At 45.5% G+C, this 21,658-nt stretch overlaps 1 protein-coding gene across 1 annotated transcript in view; it reads right to left on the bottom strand.

The window, feature by feature from the left end:
- The window catches only part of LOC134804305 (E3 ubiquitin-protein ligase UBR4), a 103,360-nt gene that overhangs the window by 31,302 nt on the left and 50,400 nt on the right, over window positions 1-21,658 (bottom strand). Inside the window, exons 48-66 of the mRNA XM_063777317.1 lie at window positions 18,910-19,090; window positions 18,417-18,631; window positions 17,774-17,921; window positions 16,977-17,144; window positions 16,375-16,540; window positions 15,651-15,796; window positions 14,661-14,732; window positions 12,641-12,813; window positions 12,020-12,209; window positions 11,385-11,570; window positions 7,726-7,824; window positions 6,682-6,841; window positions 4,457-4,619; window positions 3,888-4,061; window positions 3,215-3,349; window positions 2,967-3,070; window positions 2,113-2,257; window positions 1,023-1,214; window positions 317-491 (exon numbers count right to left, since the gene is read on the bottom strand). Of these exons, the coding sequence (XP_063633387.1) occupies window positions 317-491; window positions 1,023-1,214; window positions 2,113-2,257; window positions 2,967-3,070; window positions 3,215-3,349; window positions 3,888-4,061; window positions 4,457-4,619; window positions 6,682-6,841; window positions 7,726-7,824; window positions 11,385-11,570; window positions 12,020-12,209; window positions 12,641-12,813; window positions 14,661-14,732; window positions 15,651-15,796; window positions 16,375-16,540; window positions 16,977-17,144; window positions 17,774-17,921; window positions 18,417-18,631; window positions 18,910-19,090 (2,992 nt within the window). The remainder of the gene's footprint in view (window positions 1-316; window positions 492-1,022; window positions 1,215-2,112; window positions 2,258-2,966; window positions 3,071-3,214; window positions 3,350-3,887; window positions 4,062-4,456; window positions 4,620-6,681; window positions 6,842-7,725; window positions 7,825-11,384; window positions 11,571-12,019; window positions 12,210-12,640; window positions 12,814-14,660; window positions 14,733-15,650; window positions 15,797-16,374; window positions 16,541-16,976; window positions 17,145-17,773; window positions 17,922-18,416; window positions 18,632-18,909; window positions 19,091-21,658) is intronic.

The following is a 21,658-nucleotide window of genomic DNA, read 5'->3' as shown; positions in this document are numbered from 1 at the left end:
TTTGTCCAATGTCACTGCGTCTCACTCTCTCATTAAATCAAAATGTGAGACGCAATACACATTGGAGCCATGTCCACCCTTAAGCTTCATCATAAAACAAGCCCTAGGTATTAGACTTAAGATCGCTACTCGTGCAGTTGAAGAAAATGTTGACCATTTTAAACTTTATCCGCATTATAATAGAGTTCACTTTTAACACATTTATTGACACTACGCTCGTAGCGCGTAGCCACGGTTTCGCCGTATGGAGCGCGTAGTTACTACGAACAGTGTACCCGACAGTCGGGTTCTTGGCCCATGTGTTAACAGAACTCACCAGGCTTGTTCTTGAGCTCCTGCACCGCCTGCACGGTGCGGTTGTTGTAGTAGAAGTTGATGCTGCGCACCATCTTGCTGCGCTTGATGTCGCCGATGCGCAGGCTGATGCGGCTGATCATGTGGCTGTTCACCAGCTTCACTATCTGGGTGGTCGTTGTGAATTTTGAATCGATCTGTGGACAAAGAAACCGTTTGTAACCCGCAAGACAGCGTATTATCAACCTTCGTGCATACTGACAAGATTCATGAAGACGCGCCGCGCTCGGTAGGCGTGGCGTTCAAACGGATAATCCGCCTATTTAATACGTAAGTTCGGCTTGCCGCGGCGGATAGTGGTGTGTTATTTACGAGACGCGGCGCGAATAAGAGTTCATGTATAAAAGTTTGCGCTGTAGCTATCCCGTTATATATAAAACCCGGCGAGACGAATGTGTCAGTGTATTCAGCGTTGAGCTTCAGCGTGTCTTGTTCGTTTCGTGGATGAAATATAATTTGCATGTTGTTACCTCTGTCTTTATGTATTATTTGTGATTCTCTGTAAATGTCGTTTAGGTTGTGCAATAAAGAGGGTTTGTATTGTGTATTGTATTGAAATTGACAGATTACTTATTAAACAATCTATTTATGTAGTGTATGAAACAGAATTTATTTATGAATGAGAACAATTAAAAAAAATCGAGCAGTTCAATAGTTTGTGTACTCACCTTGATAGTGGGCAGCTTGATGGTCGCCATGGGCACCTCGGGGTTGTTGCAGACCAGGCACGGCTCGGACTCCAAGTAGTAGCCGTCGAGCTCCACGTAGGCGCCGAGAGCGGCGTACAGGGACGCGTTGCCGTGCATGGATAGGAGCTGGTTCTGGCTGCGAAGCAGGTCTACCGCGCTGCCAACGTATTTCTGGAAAAATACATTTAGTAGTAAAATACATATTAAACGGTCATCGTAGCTTAGGATGGTATTCCATCTGTCCATCTTGGTCCAATGTGTATTTGCGTCTCACATTTTGCTTAGTGAGAGAATGAGACGCAATGACAAAGAAATTGGACAGGTGGAATCCCACCCTTATCTTAACATGCGCGGTGAGAACCTATAACATTTGAAGAACACTATACTGAGCCTCTACCATCAGTTTCAACATTGACATAACGCTCACGTCTACGTAATTTACTTTCTGTACATCTCGCTTGCACTATTGCTCGCATATGCGAGTACGAGCGAGATTCATAGAAAGTAAGTTACGTAAACGTGAGCGTTATGTCAATGTCAAAACTGGTGGTAGCCGTACTGTACTGAAGGAAAAAGTTCTCGGAAGGAATGTCTGAAAAGGGCACGATTTCTAGGGTGCGATGATGGACGCCTTGTTGCTGCATATCAGCTGTATCGAGTCCAGTAATTAGATAAATAAACAACAGTGTAAAAAGTAACAATGGACAGACGCCTTTCATGTTTGCGTAAATGCCGACACCGCACAAGAACACAGTAGGGTTGTCACAGACTTTTACACAACTGCCCAAAAATTACAAACATTTCAAATAAGACACGCTAGCCCTGTAAGTAGTACCGAGCTACTAACAATGGCGACATATGGAGCTCGGGTGCGCGCGGCCCAGCCTTCGCCCCTCTCACCCCGCACGATTGCCCTGTCTAGACGGCTCCGTCGATTGACTGTTGTGTTTTATACACTGGGACTAAAAAGTTTCTTATAGTCAAAACCTTACCTGACAATATGTAGACCTTATGTCAAAGAGATAAAGTCTACCAACGGTCAGTTGAGGACGTTGCTGTTAATACTAACCTCGGTGTCGATATCCGTGGTCTTGAGCGTGAAGTACCCCAAGAGGTCAACGAACTGTGCCGCCTTGCGTCCATATTGGGGTAGCGTTGGCCAAATGCCCCACAGAAGGGACACTAGCGACGCCTGCTCGGCTGGCGGCGAGTTGCTGTAGGATAATACATATAAATTAGGACTGATGCTTAACGCATTCACTGCCAGGGGGCGTGGCCTAGGAACAAACTTGTATGACGGTGGACGCACATGTGCGTCGGGGGCAGTGAATGTGTTAATAAATGTGTCATTCTCAATCAAAAGGGTATTTATTGTCGGTTGTCAATAAGGCGCTATTTCGATATGGCTTCAATTTGAAATCAACCTTATCGACAACCGACAAAGTGGTACCTTTTGGTTGAAAACGTCACAAATGATTATTATAATCGGTATATGGAAGGGAGTAAAGATTTTACGGAATAGTTGGTTTGTGTTATGTTTTTTTTATGTCAATCGAATCGGTTTTATGTATGGATCAAATGCCACTGGAAATGTATGGATGTATGTATAAACTCTTTATTGTACAAAACACAAATATGGCACACGATAGGCAGAACAAAGGCGAACTTATCACTTTAAGGGATTTCTTCTAGTTAACCTTTGAGTATATGAATGTGTGTATCGTTGAACCGCTTCCACGCTCTAGTCGGTGCAGATTCGCGTTATTCATAAACGCGATACTGGCCTGAATTAGCTATGAATCGTTTGTCTTTATCTGTCATTTTGATTTGTGTATTTGTAAGAAATGGATAAAACATAATTTAACTAAATCAGGGCCGTAAAGTTTCATTAATAAGGGGGTTATACATTTTTGTATCACTCACTTGTATATAGCTAGTAGCAGAGCGTGCGCCTGCCAACGCACGGCCGTCGAGTTCGTCTCCAGCAGGAAGGCCTTCACGAACATCTTCAGTTCCTCTTGAGACACCTGTGTAATGAAAGTGTAGTTAATATTTAGGTCAGAAGGTCAGGGACAACCTCTCAAGTAAAGCCATTAAAACGTGTCACATATATTTTCGCGGGCTTCGAAGAGAAACATATTGCAGGTGACTTGAACAGGCGAATACGTAACCTGTTTGAGTATCTGCTGCACGAGGACCGGCACCCGATGCTCCTGGAACTTGGAGCCGTCGGAAACGAACGCGTCGCTGTCCGCGCTGCGCTCGCGCTCCTGCCATTCGGAGGTCGACGCTGACGCTGATGGGGTCTGAAAATAAGATTCAGTGTCAATATGGCTGGTCTTTTTAGCAAAAATTTCTTTTTTTGTAACCTGTACTTTTCTTTTCGCGGGAAATACTCATCGAGCCCATTATAAAACCTCAAACAATAAGTTTGCGTTGTTATACCAGAGTTCCCATGGTAACCTCCTGTCTCCAACGTCCATGTCATCATAATATTGCAATGTCATCCAATTTACATATGCATGCAAAATTTCAGCTCAATCGGAAATCGGGATTAACTAAAATACCTACATTAGTATGTACAAGGCAAGTTAAATAAAATCTTGTAATCTGTATCGTGTATCTGCCAAATTAAGTTGATGGCATTGGCAAGTAAATACGGCGCCGATACGTTTTGTGGTAACGAGAATGTCAAGCGCTTGAAAACCTATTTACACATGAAACATGTGTATGCGAAAAAAGGCACCAATGCACCTAAAGCTCGGGTCTAAAGAAAGACACAACGCACACAAACAAAAGTCGGTTCTTTCGTCGTGTCGCCGGTGCGGACTGTCTCTGGCTCACCTTCTCCGGCTTGGTGTCGGTGAGCGCGGCCTGCAGCAGCTGCAGCACGGTGGGCGCCACGTGCGGGTGCACGCGCCGCGCGCAGCGCACCAACCACGCGAGCGCCTCTCTGCGCTCCGTGGCGCACGTGTGCTGCCAGTTGCCGGTGCGGGCGCTCACGATCTCTGCGCACGCCTGTACGACATAAATATTAGTGTGTAAACTGAGTGGGGCGTCCATGTTAAAACGTATGAGAGCGGCCTCGGTACGCGCGCAAATCGCTTGGAAGCGCCACGCTACACTCCCTACCGAACGCACCACTGGACGCTCGCCACTGAAGTCGCCTTAGAAGAGGGCGAGTTAAGCGAGGCCCTGTAACAACTCAAGGCCGGCAGTTCCTATTTCGGTGGTGGTATGTATGTTTATCTCAAAAAAGACTTGATAAAATAAAGAATATCAAACGCCTGTTAAAATTAACTGAGTTTAGCGCAGCCCTTTAATAACTCAAGGCCGGCAATTCCTATTTCGGTGGTGGTATGTATTTTTATCTCAAAAAAGTCTTGAGAAAATAAGAATAATAAATAACTTACTTTCAAATGGTCCATGAGTTGTACAAGCCTGTCGTAGGCCGGGTCAGTCTGTAGCAGCGCTTTGGCGGCGTTCAGATGAGTGTCGAGCGCGTGAACGTCGCGGGTGTGGCGGTAGCGGTCGCGGGTGCCGCACAGCAAGAGGAGCAGCTTGCGGACTTGTTTCCTGCGAATAAATATATGATTATTATTATTGTAACTATACAGTCCAACCCAACTTTTTCCGTGGTAACAATTAGTGTATTCAAATCGTCTCGAGCAGCAGTCGAGTGGCCCAATCGACCCTTAACCACTGAGGTACGAATGTGGTACGTCGTCATAAAGTAATTAATAATTATGACGTTTCGTTAAAGTTCATAATGGGTTACCGTAAAAAGGTTCAGTGGTTAAAGGTTATTAGATCCGATTTCTCCAAGAGAAACCCAGAGATAAGATTAGAAGATAGACTAGACTCTACTGCTACTACCTAAGCAAATGGAATTAGAATAACGAAAAGAATTCAAACTCCTTTAAAATAAAACCGAGAAAGCAGAGATGCGGACAAAGTCTAACTAATAATGTTATTTTAGAAACTGGTAGTTTTAGAGTTAGACCGAGGTAAGTCTGCAACGATTTTAATTGGAAACGTTAAAAGTCAAATTTCTATGTAATTATTTTGGTTTAACTATATTAAAGAACGAATCGTCAATCAAATATAAGACATACCCTGAATTCGACTTTAGTAGATAACTTTGCCTGAACAATACTTAAACTACTATAAATTTGATAATTGGGTATGATTACGGATTTGTACGTAGCCTCTTCTCAGGTTGCTATACCTATACAGTACTATCGCCCACACTGTTAACTGTACATCGGTGGACCTTATGCCTTTTGTAATAGGGTCCACCAACGTACAGTTAGGAGTGTAGCTGTTTGTACCTGAGCGGGGTCTGCTGGTTCATCATGTACTCGCAGGGCAGCGTGCGCCAGCGCGAGTGGAGTGTTTCTGTTTGTACCTGAGCGGGGTCTGCTGGTTCATCATGTACTCGCAGAGCAGCGTGCGCCAGCGCGAGTGGAGTGTTTCTGTTTGTACCTGAGCGGGGTCTGCTGGTTCATCATGTACTCGCAGGGCAGCGTGCGCCAGCGCGAGTGGAGTGTTTCTGTTTGTACCTGAGCGGGGTCTGCTGGTTCATCATGTACTCGCAGAGCACCGTGCGCCAGCGCGAGTGGAGTGTTTCTGTTTGTACCTGAGCGGGGTCTGCTGGTTCATCATGTACTCGCAGAGCAGCGTGCGCCAGCGCGAGTGGAGTGTTTCTGTTTGTACCTGAGCGGGGTCTGCTGGTTCATCATGTACTCGCAGAGCAGCGTGCGCCAGCGCGAGTGGAGTGTTTGTTTGTACCTGAGCGGGGTCTGCTGGTTCATCATGTACTCGCAGGGCAGCGTGCGCCAGCGCGAGTGGAGTGTTTCTGTTTGTACCTGAGCGGGGTCTGCTGGTTCATCATGTACTCGCAGAGCAGCGTGCGCCAGCGCGAGTGGAGTGTTTCTGTTTGTACCTGAGCGGGGTCTGCTGGTTCATCATGTACTCGCAGGGCAGCGTGCGCCAGCGCGAGTGGAGTGTTTCTGTTTGTACCTGAGCGGGGTCTGCTGGTTCATCATGTACTCGCAGAGCACCGTGCGCCAGCGCGAGTGGAGTGTTTCTGTTTGTACCTGAGCGGGGTCTGCTGGTTCATCATGTACTCGCAGAGCAGCGTGCGCCAGCGCGAGTGGAGTGTTTCTGTTTGTACCTGAGCGGGGTCTGCTGGTTCATCATGTACTCGCAGAGCAGCGTGCGCCAGCGCGAGTGGAGTGTTTCTGTTTGTACCTGAGCGGGGTCTGCTGGTTCATCATGTACTCGCAGGGCAGCGTGCGCCAGCGCGAGTGGAGTGTTTCTGTTTGTACCTGAGCGGGGTCTGCTGGTTCATCATGTACTCGCAGGGCAGCGTGCGCCAGCGCGAGTGGAGTGTTTCTGTTTGTACCTGAGCGGGGTCTGCTGGTTCATCATGTACTCGCAGAGCAGCGTGCGCCAGCGCGAGTGGAGTGTTTCTGTTTGTACCTGAGCGGGGTCTGCTGGTTTATCATGTACTCGCAGAGCAGCGTGCGCCAGCGCGAGTGGAGTGTTTCTGTTTGTACCTGAGCGGGGTCTGCTGGTTCATCATGTACTCGCAGAGCAGCGTGCGCCAGCGCGAGTGGAGTGTTTCTGTTTGTACCTGAGCGGAGTCTGCTGGTTCATCATGTACTCGCAGAGCAGCGTGCGCCAGCGCGAGTCGAAGTGCACGGGCTCACAGTGCTTGTGGATCTGGCACGGCAGGCGGAGCGCCATCTCCATCAGCAGTTGGGGGTAGTTGTCGAACACGTCTAGCGCGTGGCCTGTCGAAGCATTTTATCATTACAGCTCTTAGAGAATATAACCAACGGAGACGCCATGTCTATCATTTTCTGTACAAAATAGTCTGCCGTTTTTTGCGGGGGAGGGGCACATCAAATGTATACGTAACGTAAACATAGCCATGTCAGATAAACATCAGTCCATACATGTGGTTGACCATTGGCCGCCTATTTTCGACAGAGGGGAACGCCTGTTAATGACCACTCCATTCGGTTATATTCTCTAAGTTACAGCTCATTGTATCGATACTTTCCCTAACGATTTTTTTATCGGTATTTAGCTACAAAAACTGTTTCAATAACTTTAACATGTTGAGTTGTACGGAATACAGATGTAGTGCATAATTGTTTTCCATCGTATTTTCTCGGAAACGTTCGTATTTGTCATGCTAGTACAGTCAATGTCAGTACTTTTTGTACCGTGACTGACTGAAATGGCAAGACATGTTCGTAAGTTTCCGTGAAAATACGGTGGAAAATAATTATGCACTACATCTGTGCATCTAGTTGGTTCATCCGATTCCTTACTCTCTACCTTAAAATTTGTCAAATAATAACTAGGACTATTCAGTCCGTCAGGTGTATAAAAGAATGTTGAGTTTTTAAAGCCATGTCATAAGTGGCATTTATGCTTACTGAAAATATGACTCAATTAGTCGCTAATAACCTATTAAAAATAATAATAAGCAAACGTAAAGTGAAACATAAAACTTCTTAAACCCAGATATATTAAAGCTGGACACTTTTTGAAGACGAAATCAATCTCGCACGTTTCGTTCTATTACGAGGATCCTTATTTAAAGCCGTTCGCAATTGCTTCGACGTTCAAACTTAGGTCTAGATAATAAGTCAGTAAAAAGACTTACTCTTAACGTATTCCTTGACGAAGAATGGCTGCATGTCAGGCAGTGGGTGCGGCGCTTGCGGCTTCAGCAGCTGCGCTGTAGGCGTCGTTGTGCCCGCGTCTATGGAACAAAGTAACCCTTAGTTAAAGGAAACGGAAACGGAAACACAGCTATAACGGTCCAAACTTAGTGGACCCTCTGAGCGTTTCTTTTATTTTTTGCCATTTTTATATATTGTGACCTTTTTTGCCACTTTTGTGTTATTTCTCGTCAGGATCGCGAGCCCTTTTCATCCTTATAGGAGAAAAAAGTGACCTTAAATTTCCATACATTTTTCCAACTTTCCTTTTTGTTACCGCCATATAAAGTATATGGGGAAATGGTAACACAATAGGAAAAAACTCTGGGACATTTTTTAGGATCGAAAGAGCTCGTGATTCTGAGTAGAAATAACACAAAAGTGGCAAAAAAAGTTCACAGTATATAAAAATGGCAAAAAAATTAAGAAACGGAGCGTGCGGCGCGGTAACCACATGCAAACGTATGCGAGCGGCATCGGGGCACGCTGCTCAGAGGGCCTACCGAGAACCATGTTCGACGTGCTGCCTCTCTGCCGCACACGTAAATTCGTACGTAAGTGTGACAGGGAGGCAACACGTCCTACGTGGTTCGCGGTAGGCCCTCAGATCCTTTCGACAATTGCCACTATGCAACACGCCCCGCCGCTAAACGCTCGTCACTAACGAATTACAATATGACCGGACGTCCATAGATGCGAAGCAACGGTGTTTTCTTTAAGGCCCACGATACAATCATATATTCCGCTTAATATAGTACTCTTTACAAAGGTAACGTCGATGACGCAAGCCATAAAATCAATAGTCGGATATAAAGATCAGACCCGGTTTTTTGGATCATAAATTAATAGAAAAATCCGCGTATACTTCGCATTCGTGGACAGTAGGACTGATTGACCTAAAACTACATACATTTTAATATAACGTCGCATGGCGATGTGTTAAGCAAATAAACGACACCATAAGCGGATGCGGCGTCTGAATCTCGGGCGGTTGTATTTACGCCGGTATCTAATAGAACGTACGAATGTAACTCGGACAATGTGATGATATGTAGAAAAGATTACTAGAAGGTGAAATTGTACAAAAATTCTCCCGAATCAACGTCAAAACCAGTGATGTTTTGGACAATGTTTTGTTAGTTTGTAAATTAGTGCTGACTAAGATTTAAGCAACAAAACGAATCCAAAAATCTACACTGTGCTAACTCTATAACTTTCAAGAGAATTTGTAGAAATAGTCGGCAAGTCCAACTTATCTTAGGACGTCTAACGTGAATAAAAGGCCCTCAAAACGATATCGGAAGAATTCATGTAAAATAACATAATAAAGAAAGAAGAGAATCCTCGATCTAACAATGACACAATATTGTGCAAACTGTGTGAACGCTCGGACGAAGCGTGAGGCGCGTCGATGTTAAACAAATGAACTTCTGCGAACGGCCTCGCCCGAGGTCCACGGAACGCCGCTCGGAGCGTGCGTTCGTCGGCCTCGGGGTCAACGGACGCTGCTTGACGCTAGTCAGCACGCTGCACGCTCCGCTTGACGCTCGCTGAAGTACACACACAACACAAGGCACACGACTAAGGCTCGGTTGCACCAAACTGTTCGTATCGTTAAAGAGTTCGCTAAATTTTTATGTATCGAAAGTTTCATAGTAAAGCGCCGGGGGGCGCCGGCTGACGTTGATCAGTCCGTCAAATGTGGTTGGTGCAACTGGCCCTAAGGGTCGGTTGCACCAAACCGCCTGTCACTGTTAAAGCGTTCGCAAAATTTCATTGTATGGGAAGTTTCATAGTTCACTGTTGAGTGACGCTGACCAGTCGACTAATTATGGTTGGTGCAACTGGCACTAATTCTGAATTCGAACAGTGATCACCTAAAGCCTGCCCGGCCAGTTGGGCGAGTCCCGGAAAATGTAGGCGTTGTAAATCCTCGTTCAGTGAGGCCGGGCGATCTGCTGATCAATCAAGCGAGCGTTACACGTATAGTACGGGACGCATGCGGGGTACGGCGCATTTTCATTGGGTAACATAAACCTTTACAGTAAACCAACCTTTTGTAAACCTTATTGCAACTAAATAGGGTCTACCAATGGCCAATTAGATGTTTTACTGTTAGCACCTCCCACACATGGCATAGTTCAGTATTTATGAAGATTCGAAGTAATCTCGAACGTTCGAAGATTAGACGATTTTTTACTTGATCGCAAGTAGCACACACAGTTGCACTATACAACCTTTTGTAATATAAGAGCCGATATTCTAATTATGCCCAGAGGGGCATATAGAACAGTCTATTAATTTTTTGTGTACATAAATAATTTATAATAAGTAAGATAGTAAATGCAAAGGCATCTGCATAAAATTTAGTACAGTAGTACTTTTTGCAAACCAAGATATAATATGAAATTTGTGCTTTTCGAGACACAAGAGCGGCCAATGTTTGATCAATGAAAATGCGCCGTTTGGGGCCTTTGGGGGCAGGAAGACGCGTTCTACGGATTATCTCATAGTACTTATCTCTCAGCGTTAAGTGGCGTAACAAAAACAAAGTATTAGTACGTGTCCGTCAAATAACTACACAAGTGTCTGTAATACAAGTGTCGGCTGTGTAATTACTCGTGCGTTATCACGCTGCTGTGATTGGTCAATTCGGTTTCAAGCTACATTCTTAAGGGTGGTATTCCACCTGTCCAATTTCTTTGTCCAATGTGTATTTTGTCTCACATTTTGCCTAATGAGAGAGTGAGACGCAGTGACATTGGACTAAGGATATTGGACAGATGGAATACCACCCTAAGACCTAAGCGTTTGTTACAAACCTGCAAAGCTACTTGTGTACCAAATATTTAGTTGGAAGATTAAAACATGTAAACAGATTCTGAGCGTGTTGTGCAATAGTTAAAAGAGTAGTAGGAATAGCGAAGCTTCAAAAAAGTAAAAATAAATGATTTCATGATTATTCATTTTCACATTATTATTTACGATGTAAATAATAGTACTCCTAAGTTAAAATACTTAGTCTATCTCTGTTTAGACGCAAATTGCTGAAGGTGGCGTAAAAGCGGGATTCAAAGTCCGCTTTGCCTTTCAACGTCGCTTGACTAGCTCCGCTAAATGTTAGCGTATCAGTTCCCGTTAAATAGTGAAATGTACAATCAATCCTTGTCCCTAATTCATAATAAAACCGTTATCGACGTTTAAATCTCGAAAAGTATCATCGTCCACACTACTAACTGACAATTCGTAAGCCATATTGCAAAGACATAAGGCTCATCCATGGTGAGTTAAGAGTCTTGCTATTAGTACTTACTGACAGTTATCCTTCCAGGGTGCCTAGCCAAGGTGACAAGCGCTTGAGCTACGACAACGAAACGCTGTGTGTCTTTATATCACTCTTTCATATTAGAGCCACAGTGACAGCTGCGTTTCGACGAACGAAAAACTATTGGCATGTTGGCTACGCACCCAGTACGGCAGTAACGCAGCCAGCAACCTATAGCAATGCAAGGGTGCTCCAGCCCAAATCCCAATGTAACTTGTAACAAGGTCGTTATTTCGTTCGTCGACGCCTGGACCTGGGTTAAATCTATGCACTTACTGGCAGTCTTGTCCTTCCAGTAAGGTAACAAGGCAGCCAACACCCTGTAGCAGTGCAGGGGCGCTCCGGCCCGTATGAGCGCGGCGGCGGCGAGGCGGGACACGTGGGCGGCGCAGGCGGCGCCGGAGCCCTCGCGCGCCGTCGTGCTGCCGGAGGAGGTCGACTTCCAGCGGGCCATTAGGACACCTGTGAACATTGGACTCTTATAATACTAGAAGGGGGCTATTTAGTGCGCGTTCAGACTTCTGACCGAAGTGTCGTGTTTCGGGGGCTCCGGGGCAAACTACCGAATCCGAATCAACAGCGGGCAATGGGGTTGGCAAATGTTGAAGGTTTGCATAGATGGCGCCAGTATAGGTTTCTCCTGTTTCTAGTTTTGTTCTATGAGATTTGGCTTAAACCAAACAAGAATTTGACACAATCAATTTTGTTTGATACTCAGATCGTGTCTCAAGGTGGTATTCCACCTGTCCAATGTACATCGCGTCTCACTCTTTCATTAAGCAAAATGTGAGACGCAAATAAACATCGGACAAAGATATTGGACAGATGGAATACCACCCTAAGTAACATGCGAACAACAGCACCGAGTGCCACCTGGTGACGTAAACCAGAAACTTGATAACATCACTCACTGAGCAGCCGCATCACCACCAACTGCAGCTCGCGACGGTTGGTCCGCTCGTGGACGGGGGGTGTGATGGCGGGCGCGTCCTCGTCCGTGCCCATGTCCAGTTCGGACACGAGCAGCTCTAGGAGGCGCTCGAGGACCGCGCGGTCCGCTTCCACGGTGGAATCCAGGTCGCCGGCCAGCATTAGGACCACCTATGGAATATGAGATATTTTTACTGTGAAGAAGACTCAAGGCAGATAAGGCCCAAACTAGGGTTCGGACTCCGTTACTGCTCACTTGTAACTCGCTAGTCTGCAGTCCGAACGTTTTTTGATCAGTTGATCGATAAGTCTTTAGTGTTTGAACTGAGCTCGTCAAATAATCTGGACGTCGTGGACTCAAAATGACTGGAGTATAAATCCCGTAATAAAACTCAATCACATTTATTTTTCTATATAAGACTATCTGATGTTTTTTTTATTATAATATTATTAACACTAAGCTTATCATTTTAAAACTACGACTTGTTTGTAAAAGAAAACACGGCTTAGACTTGGTTGAAATATTTTAAAACTTTATCTATAGAAAGGACTAGAGTTACAGAAGATTCAAGGCCGCATGTATCCTCGTGTCATGTCCTCACCTGCACGAACGGTATGGCGCGCACGCCGGGAAGCGTGCGAAGCGTGGGCAGCGCGTCCAGAGCGGCGGAGAGCAGAGACAGCCGCAGCGCGTGCAACTTGCGCGTCTCGGTCTCAAGCTCGGCTGTGCGCGATGTGGACGCGCCGGGTTGAGACAGGGAGGTTGACGCGCCGGCTACACAGAAGATTAGTAAATTAAATGGGGCTATAGAATAATAAGATAGCTAGCCAATGTTGCCGTAAATTAGACACCTAAAACAGATAGATTTGTTGTCACTTCCAAAGTAATTGATGGTGGGTTCCTTCTACATGTTTTGCAATCCAAGGAAAAATTTATCTCCCAAGGCTCTCAAAATTTATGCACACCGCTTGCGCAAACTCGGATGCATGCATTTAGGACCCAATGAACGTATGAAAACGATTTCCAGTTTACTGGAAATGAATTCATCAAAACGCTTTTTATGGATCTAATTTGGTTGGCCTATAGATGTGCCGGGCTAAAGGATTGGTTTTTACACGAAGACGTTTGCCAGTGACAGTGTGGTTCTATGTGACTACCAAACTTTGTGACATACGTGCATCCATAAAACAACTAGAGAGTCAATGACTATAGTTCGTTTTTATTAGCATTAGAAAAAAGGTAAACAATCTTGACGTGTATTTTAATTAAAAACTCTTTTGGAAAATAATTCACGGCATATGTGTAACAATTATGAATCATATACGATTATTTACATTATTATGCTTTCATAAGTAATAGTTAGTGGTTTTTAATAAAAAGCATGTTTCAATTAAAATACACGTCAAGAGCGCGTAGTCGTTTTCTAATGCTAAAAAAAAGAACTATATAAGAGGTGCTATTTATTACACGACTGCCCAAAAAAAAGAGTGTATTGTTTTTTATGTTATTTATTGACCATTTGTCTACAAGTGGTTCTCATTGTGTACAGTCACCAGCAAAAGTTGCTAAGCGAGCGAGGTGTTCAAAACTACCTTGACACGCTCTTATTCTCTTTACAATACAGACGCGTCAAGACCATTTTAAACACCTGGCCCGCTTAGCAACTTCTGCTACTGACTGTACACTTATAATTTTAATGTTTAGTGAGTTTTATATATAGCTTGAACACTCTTCTAAATGATCTCTTATTAGCGATGATGCTAGTTACAAAATGTTAAGAACACTGAAATATTACATGATCTAGATGTATTTTAAGGTGCTGCATACATATACTTCTTCCGAGTCGTTGCGTATGCGGTGATCTTTAATGAATTAAAGTGACACTAATACGAGTTAGAGTGAGTCAAACAATGAGGCATGTTTATTATATGATCGTTTAGCATTAAATGTCGTCACACAGACTAAAGTACGGACGCTAAGCTAGAAGAATTTCGTACATTGACCCGCCTGTTGCTATCTCTATAATTTGATTGGTGTCCCGCTCGCACTTGCATTGACCGCCACCATAATGGGCGGAACAGCAGTATTATTACGCGAGTGCGATATAGGAACAGGCGCGTCCATGTACGAAATTCTTTGTACTTAACGTTACTTTAGATACTAATCCGTGTAGTACGGCATGTGAAGCGTGACATGGCTAGTGGGACTGTAGTACTAACACCAAACTTAACTGAGCTTTATTCAACCTTATCACATTGCAATAAGGTATAAGTTTAATCTGTGATAAGTGGGACCATAGTTTTATACTATCAGCAAACTAAACTGACAACCGCGGCCGTAAGGGTGGTATTTCACCTGTCCAATGTCAGTGCGTCTCACTCTCTCATTAAAGCAAAATGTAAGACGTACACATTGGACAAAGAAATTGGATAGGTGGAATACCACCCTAAAACGTTTCGTTTAACCTAGGCTAGCCTATTCGTAGCAAGAGTGAATGAGATAGTAATATGACCCCAGTTTAGTTAGCGGCTAGTATTGTACGGTATCTGTGACAAGCGATTGCTAACCTTATTTCAATGAAATAAGGTATAAGATCAGTTAGCTGTGTCAGATTTACTAGCCTGTCATAGAAGTGGCCACGATGACGTTTGACGACGCGACCGCGCCCGCTGAAGGCGTGGACACTACGTCCCCTAGAACATTTCAATTATACTTGTACCATTCCCTAATATCCCTACTTAAGAACTAAACTAACTATTTTGGCTCAGCCAAAGAGACTTGAGTAGTGCATAGAGACGGATTATCAAAGTAAATTATGTAGCCACTGTAAATTTACTGCCATCTTTTGACAGACGATAAAACTGTTAGAACGCCATTTGACTTTGATCCTTATTCTTTCACTGATATGTGTTAACTTATTAAATATTAATATTAACGTCATCTACTCGACTATAGGCCAATCATAATAACCTTCAGCCTCCTCTCGAGTAGATGGCGTTAATATTAATATTTAACAAGTTAACACATATTATCAGTGAAAGAATAATGATCAAATTCAAATGGCGTTCTAACAGTTTTAATCGTCTGTCGAAAGACGGCAGTAAATGTACTGTAGCTACATAATTTACAATGACAGTAACTCTCTATTTTAAATTCTCTTTGCTTGTACCATACCCTAATATCCCTACTTAAGAACTAAACTAACTATTTTGTCTCAGCGATCCAAAGAGAATCTTGGCCTCCGAAGCACTATGTCAAGTTTCCATTTTTAGGTTTAAGCCACTACCCTACAGACCCTACTATGCGAAACAGAGCCAGCGTGAAGTGTAGGGGGCAGCACCTGCTTAGAAGCGTGAATTGTTTTCGCTTTCGATTCAGGTCACGAAGTAACCTCCAACACGCACGGTCTCCAGTGGCGGATTGTCCCTTAGGCCCTGTAGGCCCGGACCTAGAGCGGCAAGATATTAGGAGCGGCAGTTTATAGATGGGAGCTGAGAAAGGGGAGGCTAGTAGTTACTACAGGGTCTGGGGCCTGAGGCGGCCAATACTGCAAATCCGCCACTGACAGTCTCTATGCAGCGTCGTGCATCAATCGTAGAGCAAGATCTTACCATAAGCGCTGCTACGGCCGGACACGCCACCGATGCTGTCGGCGCCGGAGCCGCCGCTCTCGGAGCCCGCGGAGCCGGGCGCTTCGGCGGGTGAAGTGCGGAGCGTGCTGCCATCGGTGGCTGCGGTGCTGCCTTCGTCGTCAGAGCTGTTACAATATCGGTACTATTAGCTATATCATAACATAACCTTGCGCAACCAAAGTAGGCGTATTGGCAGGCTAGCTATATGATGTGGTCTTGATTAACGCATTCACTGCCGGCGTTTTTGCAGCGCTACGCTTGTAGCCGATCCCAGCGTTTTTCCGATTTGTAGAAAGCGACTACGAGTAGAGTACCCCCGGCACTCAATATAATAACATAATGTTTGGTTAACAAATGATGTGCGTCTTATGAGAATACCGCAGCATATTTTATCTCCAAATGACGTATTAAATGGGCGAAGAAACTCAACAAACAATATGACAAGCAAATTGAAGCCTTCGATATGTCGCGTTGTAGACGTACGTATTTTTTCGATGTTCAGTTTTAGATTTAATCCACAGGATAACAGACCTTGATAGAAGCAGCAGAAATTGACTCAAAATAAAAGTAATTTAGACTCTTGTTACTGATGCACACTCAACTGTCAGAACTTTGATACGCGATTTCTGGAAAAGTTGTTTTTTTGAGACGTGGCCGTATTGAAGGCACCATACGACATGTGCTGTAGCAAAGATGTACGTACCCCGGCGGGGACGCAGTGGCATCGCTGAAGCCGGGCGCGGGCGGTGGAGGCGCGGAGGGTGCAGGGGGCGCGCGGCGCGGTTGCTCTTGTAGTGACAGCGCTATGGCCAGCTCCACCATCGTCTCGTCGTCGGCGTCTGGCGGGATGTCGAGGAGAGCGTCTAGCCCTGGTAAAAATAAGAATTTATTAACCCTTTGGCGTCCTAACAGTTTTAATTTTCTGTCGAAAGATGGCAGTAAATGTACTGTCGCTACATAATTTACCATGACAGTAACTCTCTATACACTCTATTCTCTTTGATAAAGCTAACAGTAAATATACGGAGATATGTACGCTATACGATTTCAAACTAGCAAACTGCCTATCTAGTTTATCGTCATTGCGCTTACCAAATCTGATATGTGTGTGATTTTATTTAATTGAATTACCTTATGTATTTTGTTGCTAGGTAACTTTGTCAATCAAAAATCGAGCACATGTCAGCTTTGAAAAGCACAATAACGTTACAGGAGGCAAAAACCGACATTTTCTTAGTGAACCAACAGACTATGTATGTGCTAAACCAGAAAATTATTTTATGAAAATATTAGTAGGATGTTTACCTCCATCAGGTGCAAGCAGCACCATAGGCTCTAACGAGTCGTCCACGTCCATGTATTGATTCTGCTCGTGTTCAGCCTGGGACATCTCCACCGCGGATACTATGGCCTCGACCACGGTGGAGGACGCGTGGGCGACGTTCGCCACTGTTGAGCTTGATGGACCGACTCCTGAAAACCGATGAGTTTTATGATTAAGTGCTTACACTGCGTAAAGGCATCTGCCAGCCGGCGGCTATAAGCAAATAGAGAGTCTACTAGTAGCAAAGAGCGAATATTATTTTTTTGCGGTTGAGTATTTTGTATTAAGGGGCCCACTGATTACCAGTACGCCGGACGATATCAGCCTTAATGCAAAATTTGACAGCTCCGAACAACTGACAGGCTGATATCGTCCGGCGAACTGGTAATCTGTGGGCCCCTTTAGGGTGGAACACTGCGTGTTGGCCGTATCAAACTGTGAAGTCTGGCAAACCTCTGCAACGATTTACAAGTACATTTCTTGCACAAGGAAAAAGTCAAGCGCTGCTCGCTTACTCGCCTTTAGTCTGTTATAATTATCAAAGAACTAGCGACGCGCCACGGCTTCGCACAGGTAACACAAAACCTTAACACATTATACTCCTAACCTTTCTCAAGAATCACTCTATTGATAGGTGAATACCACATGAAAATCCGTTCAGTAGTTTTTGAGTTTATCGCGAACATATATACACACAAACAGACAGACTCGGCGGGGGACTTTCTTTTATAAGGTGTATTGATTTTAACATTATTTACAATGTAAACAAATATCTTACCCGGTGTGTTAGGTGGTGAAGGTATGTACACTCGTCGCCTCTTGACTCTAGGGCGGAGGACCCGCATTATGGCCGCCTTTGTGCCGAAGCTGATGCTCTGGTCTTCAGCTAGCAGTAGAGACAGGTAGATTTGATTGCCGAAGTCAACCTGCGAAAGACGTAAGGATATCAATGTTGCTTTGCTCTATAACGCTATTAAAATTAAGTGCTGAAGTTATTTTAAGATATAGCAAGCGTAGCTGCACCTGGGTGTTACCAATTTGGGACTCTTCTAAGGTTCATGGGTAAAAATTCGCTGTTTTAATAGCTTAAAGAACAAATACAGATCTGTCGCTGTTAAAAGACAGTATCTCGCCCGTGATATAGTCTAAACGTTCCTCTTTATTAATACAGTTATAAAAAAACCTATAAAAAAAGGCCTACAAGAGTAAGAAGTTTTCTAGATCAATTTGAAGGTGATAGTCACGCTGCGTTGTGTCGTCTAATAATACCTCTCGATATTCTCTTCTAACCTTTGCTCTAGTACAGCAACATTTCTATAGAACGTAAATTTTACGTACGTCGTGAACCGGAGACTAACGCCACATCGATCGTGCACGCCCGAATATGGGTTCCGGTAAGACCTTATTGCTAATGTACTCACGCAGCACGGCTCCGCGTGCAGCTGGAAAGCGTGCACGATGTCCGCGAGCGCGTGCAGCGTGTGCTCCACGTGCCGCAGCCCGTAGCTCAGCACGCCGGGCGGGCCGCCCGCGGCGCCACGGCACGCCGCCAGCCGCCACAGCACGCTGGAGAGCAGCGCTATGACGTGAAGGTCTTTGCTGTCATCAGAGTCCTTCCAGAGGGCTGTCCAGTCCCCTGTGAAGAATAAGTTAAGTTTAAAACATGACGTTTACAAACATGATAACTATAGTCGAACAGCGCCGACCCTGCATAAAGACATCTGACGGGTATTGTAAGGTATTACAATCCCATCACTCTCTGACGAAGACGAACACGTGACTCTGACTATTCCTGAGCACAAGCACTCGCGTTGATCAGGACTCAATCGTATGCCACGTTCTAAAACCTCACATAAATTTGAAATCTATACGTAACTGGGTGTACATTTTCTTTGGATGTATTGCATTTCTAACCATCGGCTGGTCGCTGTGGTGTTGGCGCGCTGTATTTGACAAGATGCGCGGGGCGAGCGACAGCTACCCCTCTCGCTAGTAGAACGAGACGGAAGAACGCTTCGGGATCGATGTTGCGAGGGTCGCAGGTCGCGCGCAGGTCTCGTAGTGATGAGCATACGTAGTTCAGGATTGCTTGGTCCTGAGAACAATTAATAACTGTAATATTTCACCGCACTATACCGTTATCGGTATGTAACGGAATGCTCGCTCTTTTTTGCTTAAGGCGTCCGTTTGCTCTCAAAACTTCTTTATTTTTCTTTGTATAGTAAAAGATTGAAATTATTAGTAAATCTTTGCCAAATATAAATAATATAGGTATCTAGACAAACTATAAGAATTTAGTTAATGGTTTGCTAAGAGAACCGTAGCACAAATCCAGCAAGAGAAAGCATTGGCCTCTTAAATCACTAGTCTAAACTCTACAGCACTACAGCAACAATTTCTCTAGATGTCTAAGTCGTGTTTTGTTGTACGTGTTTCTTGTAAATATGACAGATAGTTTAATGTAGTAAATAAAGGTAGTGGACCCCGCAGTAATTCCTCAGCCAGAAAAAACTTTACAGTATGATAAAGTATCAATAAATAATAAGTATTGTATAAATATCCAAAGAATAATAATACCGCTGCCGGCACGCTTGGGGCCTGCGGGACATCCTGCCCCGCCCACGGCTCCCGCTGCCGGTGGTATAGTGCGACGCATGAGATGGACTCGAAACATGAACGAGAATGTCATGCGCGCCTATTATGGGGCTACAGAGGGGGGAACACAGCTATCCGCCTATCGTTCGAGAATACTGCCTCTGTTTCAGGCTCTTGAACCTACCATCAACGTGTCGGAGCAGCGATTATCGGATCAGGTGCGCGTCATTCAGCGGCTAAAACGCTTGGATGACGCGACACTTGATCGGCTTCGCCAGGAGGCTCTCTCTGCTCGCGCGGACTCCACCTCGGTGCGAGATCTGCCCGCCACGTCGCCGGATCCGGTGCCCGCACCCGACCTGGCACCGGGGGCGCCGCGGGTTGATTTCTATACCGACGAGGGGGACTTCGCGAGTCAGAATGTGAATACAACTGCTAATGAGCAACTGAGGAGGACTTTGGAAGAGGCGATTACGCAGTATCGCGTCACAACCAACTCTAGGCCCCGATTACCACGTCTGCCTATGAATAGACGCAATCTAGCGCTAATGGGAGCCCTAAACGCTTTACTAGAACCACATTTGCGGACTAGTAAAGATTTAGATGATACGCACTCGATCATGTACTGCGGAGCCATCGCGGCGTGCCGTGTTGCTCGCGTCAAGTTCCCGGACACTGAACGTGCACCTAGGACCGTCGGAGGTGTCCCTGCATGGCAAGCGCGGATCGAGCGACGTATCGGCTCGTTTAGGACTCTCCTCGCAAAACTAATCTGCTTCAGGGGGGGCAACAATCGCCCCCGAGTAATGCGCTTTGTGAACCAGGCGTTCGCGGGGACGGATATCAGGCCCCGTGACTACATGGCCAATGTCACAGAGCGCATCGACTTTCTAAAGCAGAAAGTCTATGCATGGGCAAACCGTATTCGCCGCTACAGAGAGCGTGTGGATCGATTTCAGCAGAATCGCCTTTTTCAAAGTGACCAAAGGAAGGTGTACCGAAAGTGGGAGGAAGCCAACCTTCGTGCGCCCGACACGCAGCCGCCGGATGCTACTGCCATGACCGACTTCTGGCGTAGCATCTGGTCGGTGCCTGTCGGACACACCGAGGGGGGTTGGATGAGTGTTGTCGAGCGTGAGTGCGAGTCCATCGAACCTATGGGGGCAGTCACCATCAGCCCCGATGACGTCAGTTGTGCCATCCGCACGGCCCAGAACTGGAAAAGTCCTGGGCCGGATGGATTGCACAACTTCTGGCTAAAGTGGTTCCGATGCTCTCACTCGCGCTTGGCAGTACAATTTCAACAAGCCCTCGAGCTTGGTTCTCTCCCACCTTCCTTAACAACTGGTGTCACCTTCCTGCTCTATAAGTCCGGTAGTACCACGGAAGCGAAGAACTACAGACCCATCACATGCTTGCCTACACTCTACAAGCTCCTTACATCCATTTTGAGAGCAAAAATCAACGCGCACATTGTCGCAAACAATATTCTGGCTTCCGCTCAAAATGGATGTAGGGTTGGGTCCCGTGGTACTAAAGAGCTCCTCCTCATAGACATGACCATTTGCCAACAAATCCGGCGGAACAAGCGTGCCCTCTCAGCCGCTTGGATTGACTACAAGAAGGCCTATGATTCGGTGCCTCATTCATGGTTGGGGAGGGTCTTAGAGTTGTATAAAGTTGATGCAGCTTTGAGAGCCTTCCTAAGCGCGTGTATGAGACAGTGGACCACAGTCCTTCGTCAACCAGGAGGCGGGGGTGACCGCTCTGGCCCGCAGGATTTTATAAGGATTGAGCGAGGAATCTTTCAGGGCGACAGTCTGAGTCCCCTGTGGTTCTGCCTAGCTTTGAATCCCCTCAGCACCCTGCTGAAGGATTTGGGACTAGGTTGCCGGCTTCGGAGAGAGGGTGAAGTCATTTCTCACCTTCTGTACATGGATGACCTCAAATTATTTGCACCAAATAGCCAAGACTTGTTGGAGCTACTGAAAACCACCGAAGTCTTCAGTAGTGCCATCCACATGGAGTTTGGTGTCGATAAATGTGCGGTTATGCATGTACAGCGGGG

This window comes from Cydia splendana, chromosome Z (genome assembly GCF_910591565.1).
Source record: "Cydia splendana chromosome Z, ilCydSple1.2, whole genome shotgun sequence".
Taxonomy (NCBI): domain Eukaryota; kingdom Metazoa; phylum Arthropoda; class Insecta; order Lepidoptera; family Tortricidae; genus Cydia; species Cydia splendana.
The sequence above is the reverse complement of the archived record's forward strand: the minus strand, read 5'-3'. Positions and strand labels throughout refer to the sequence as shown.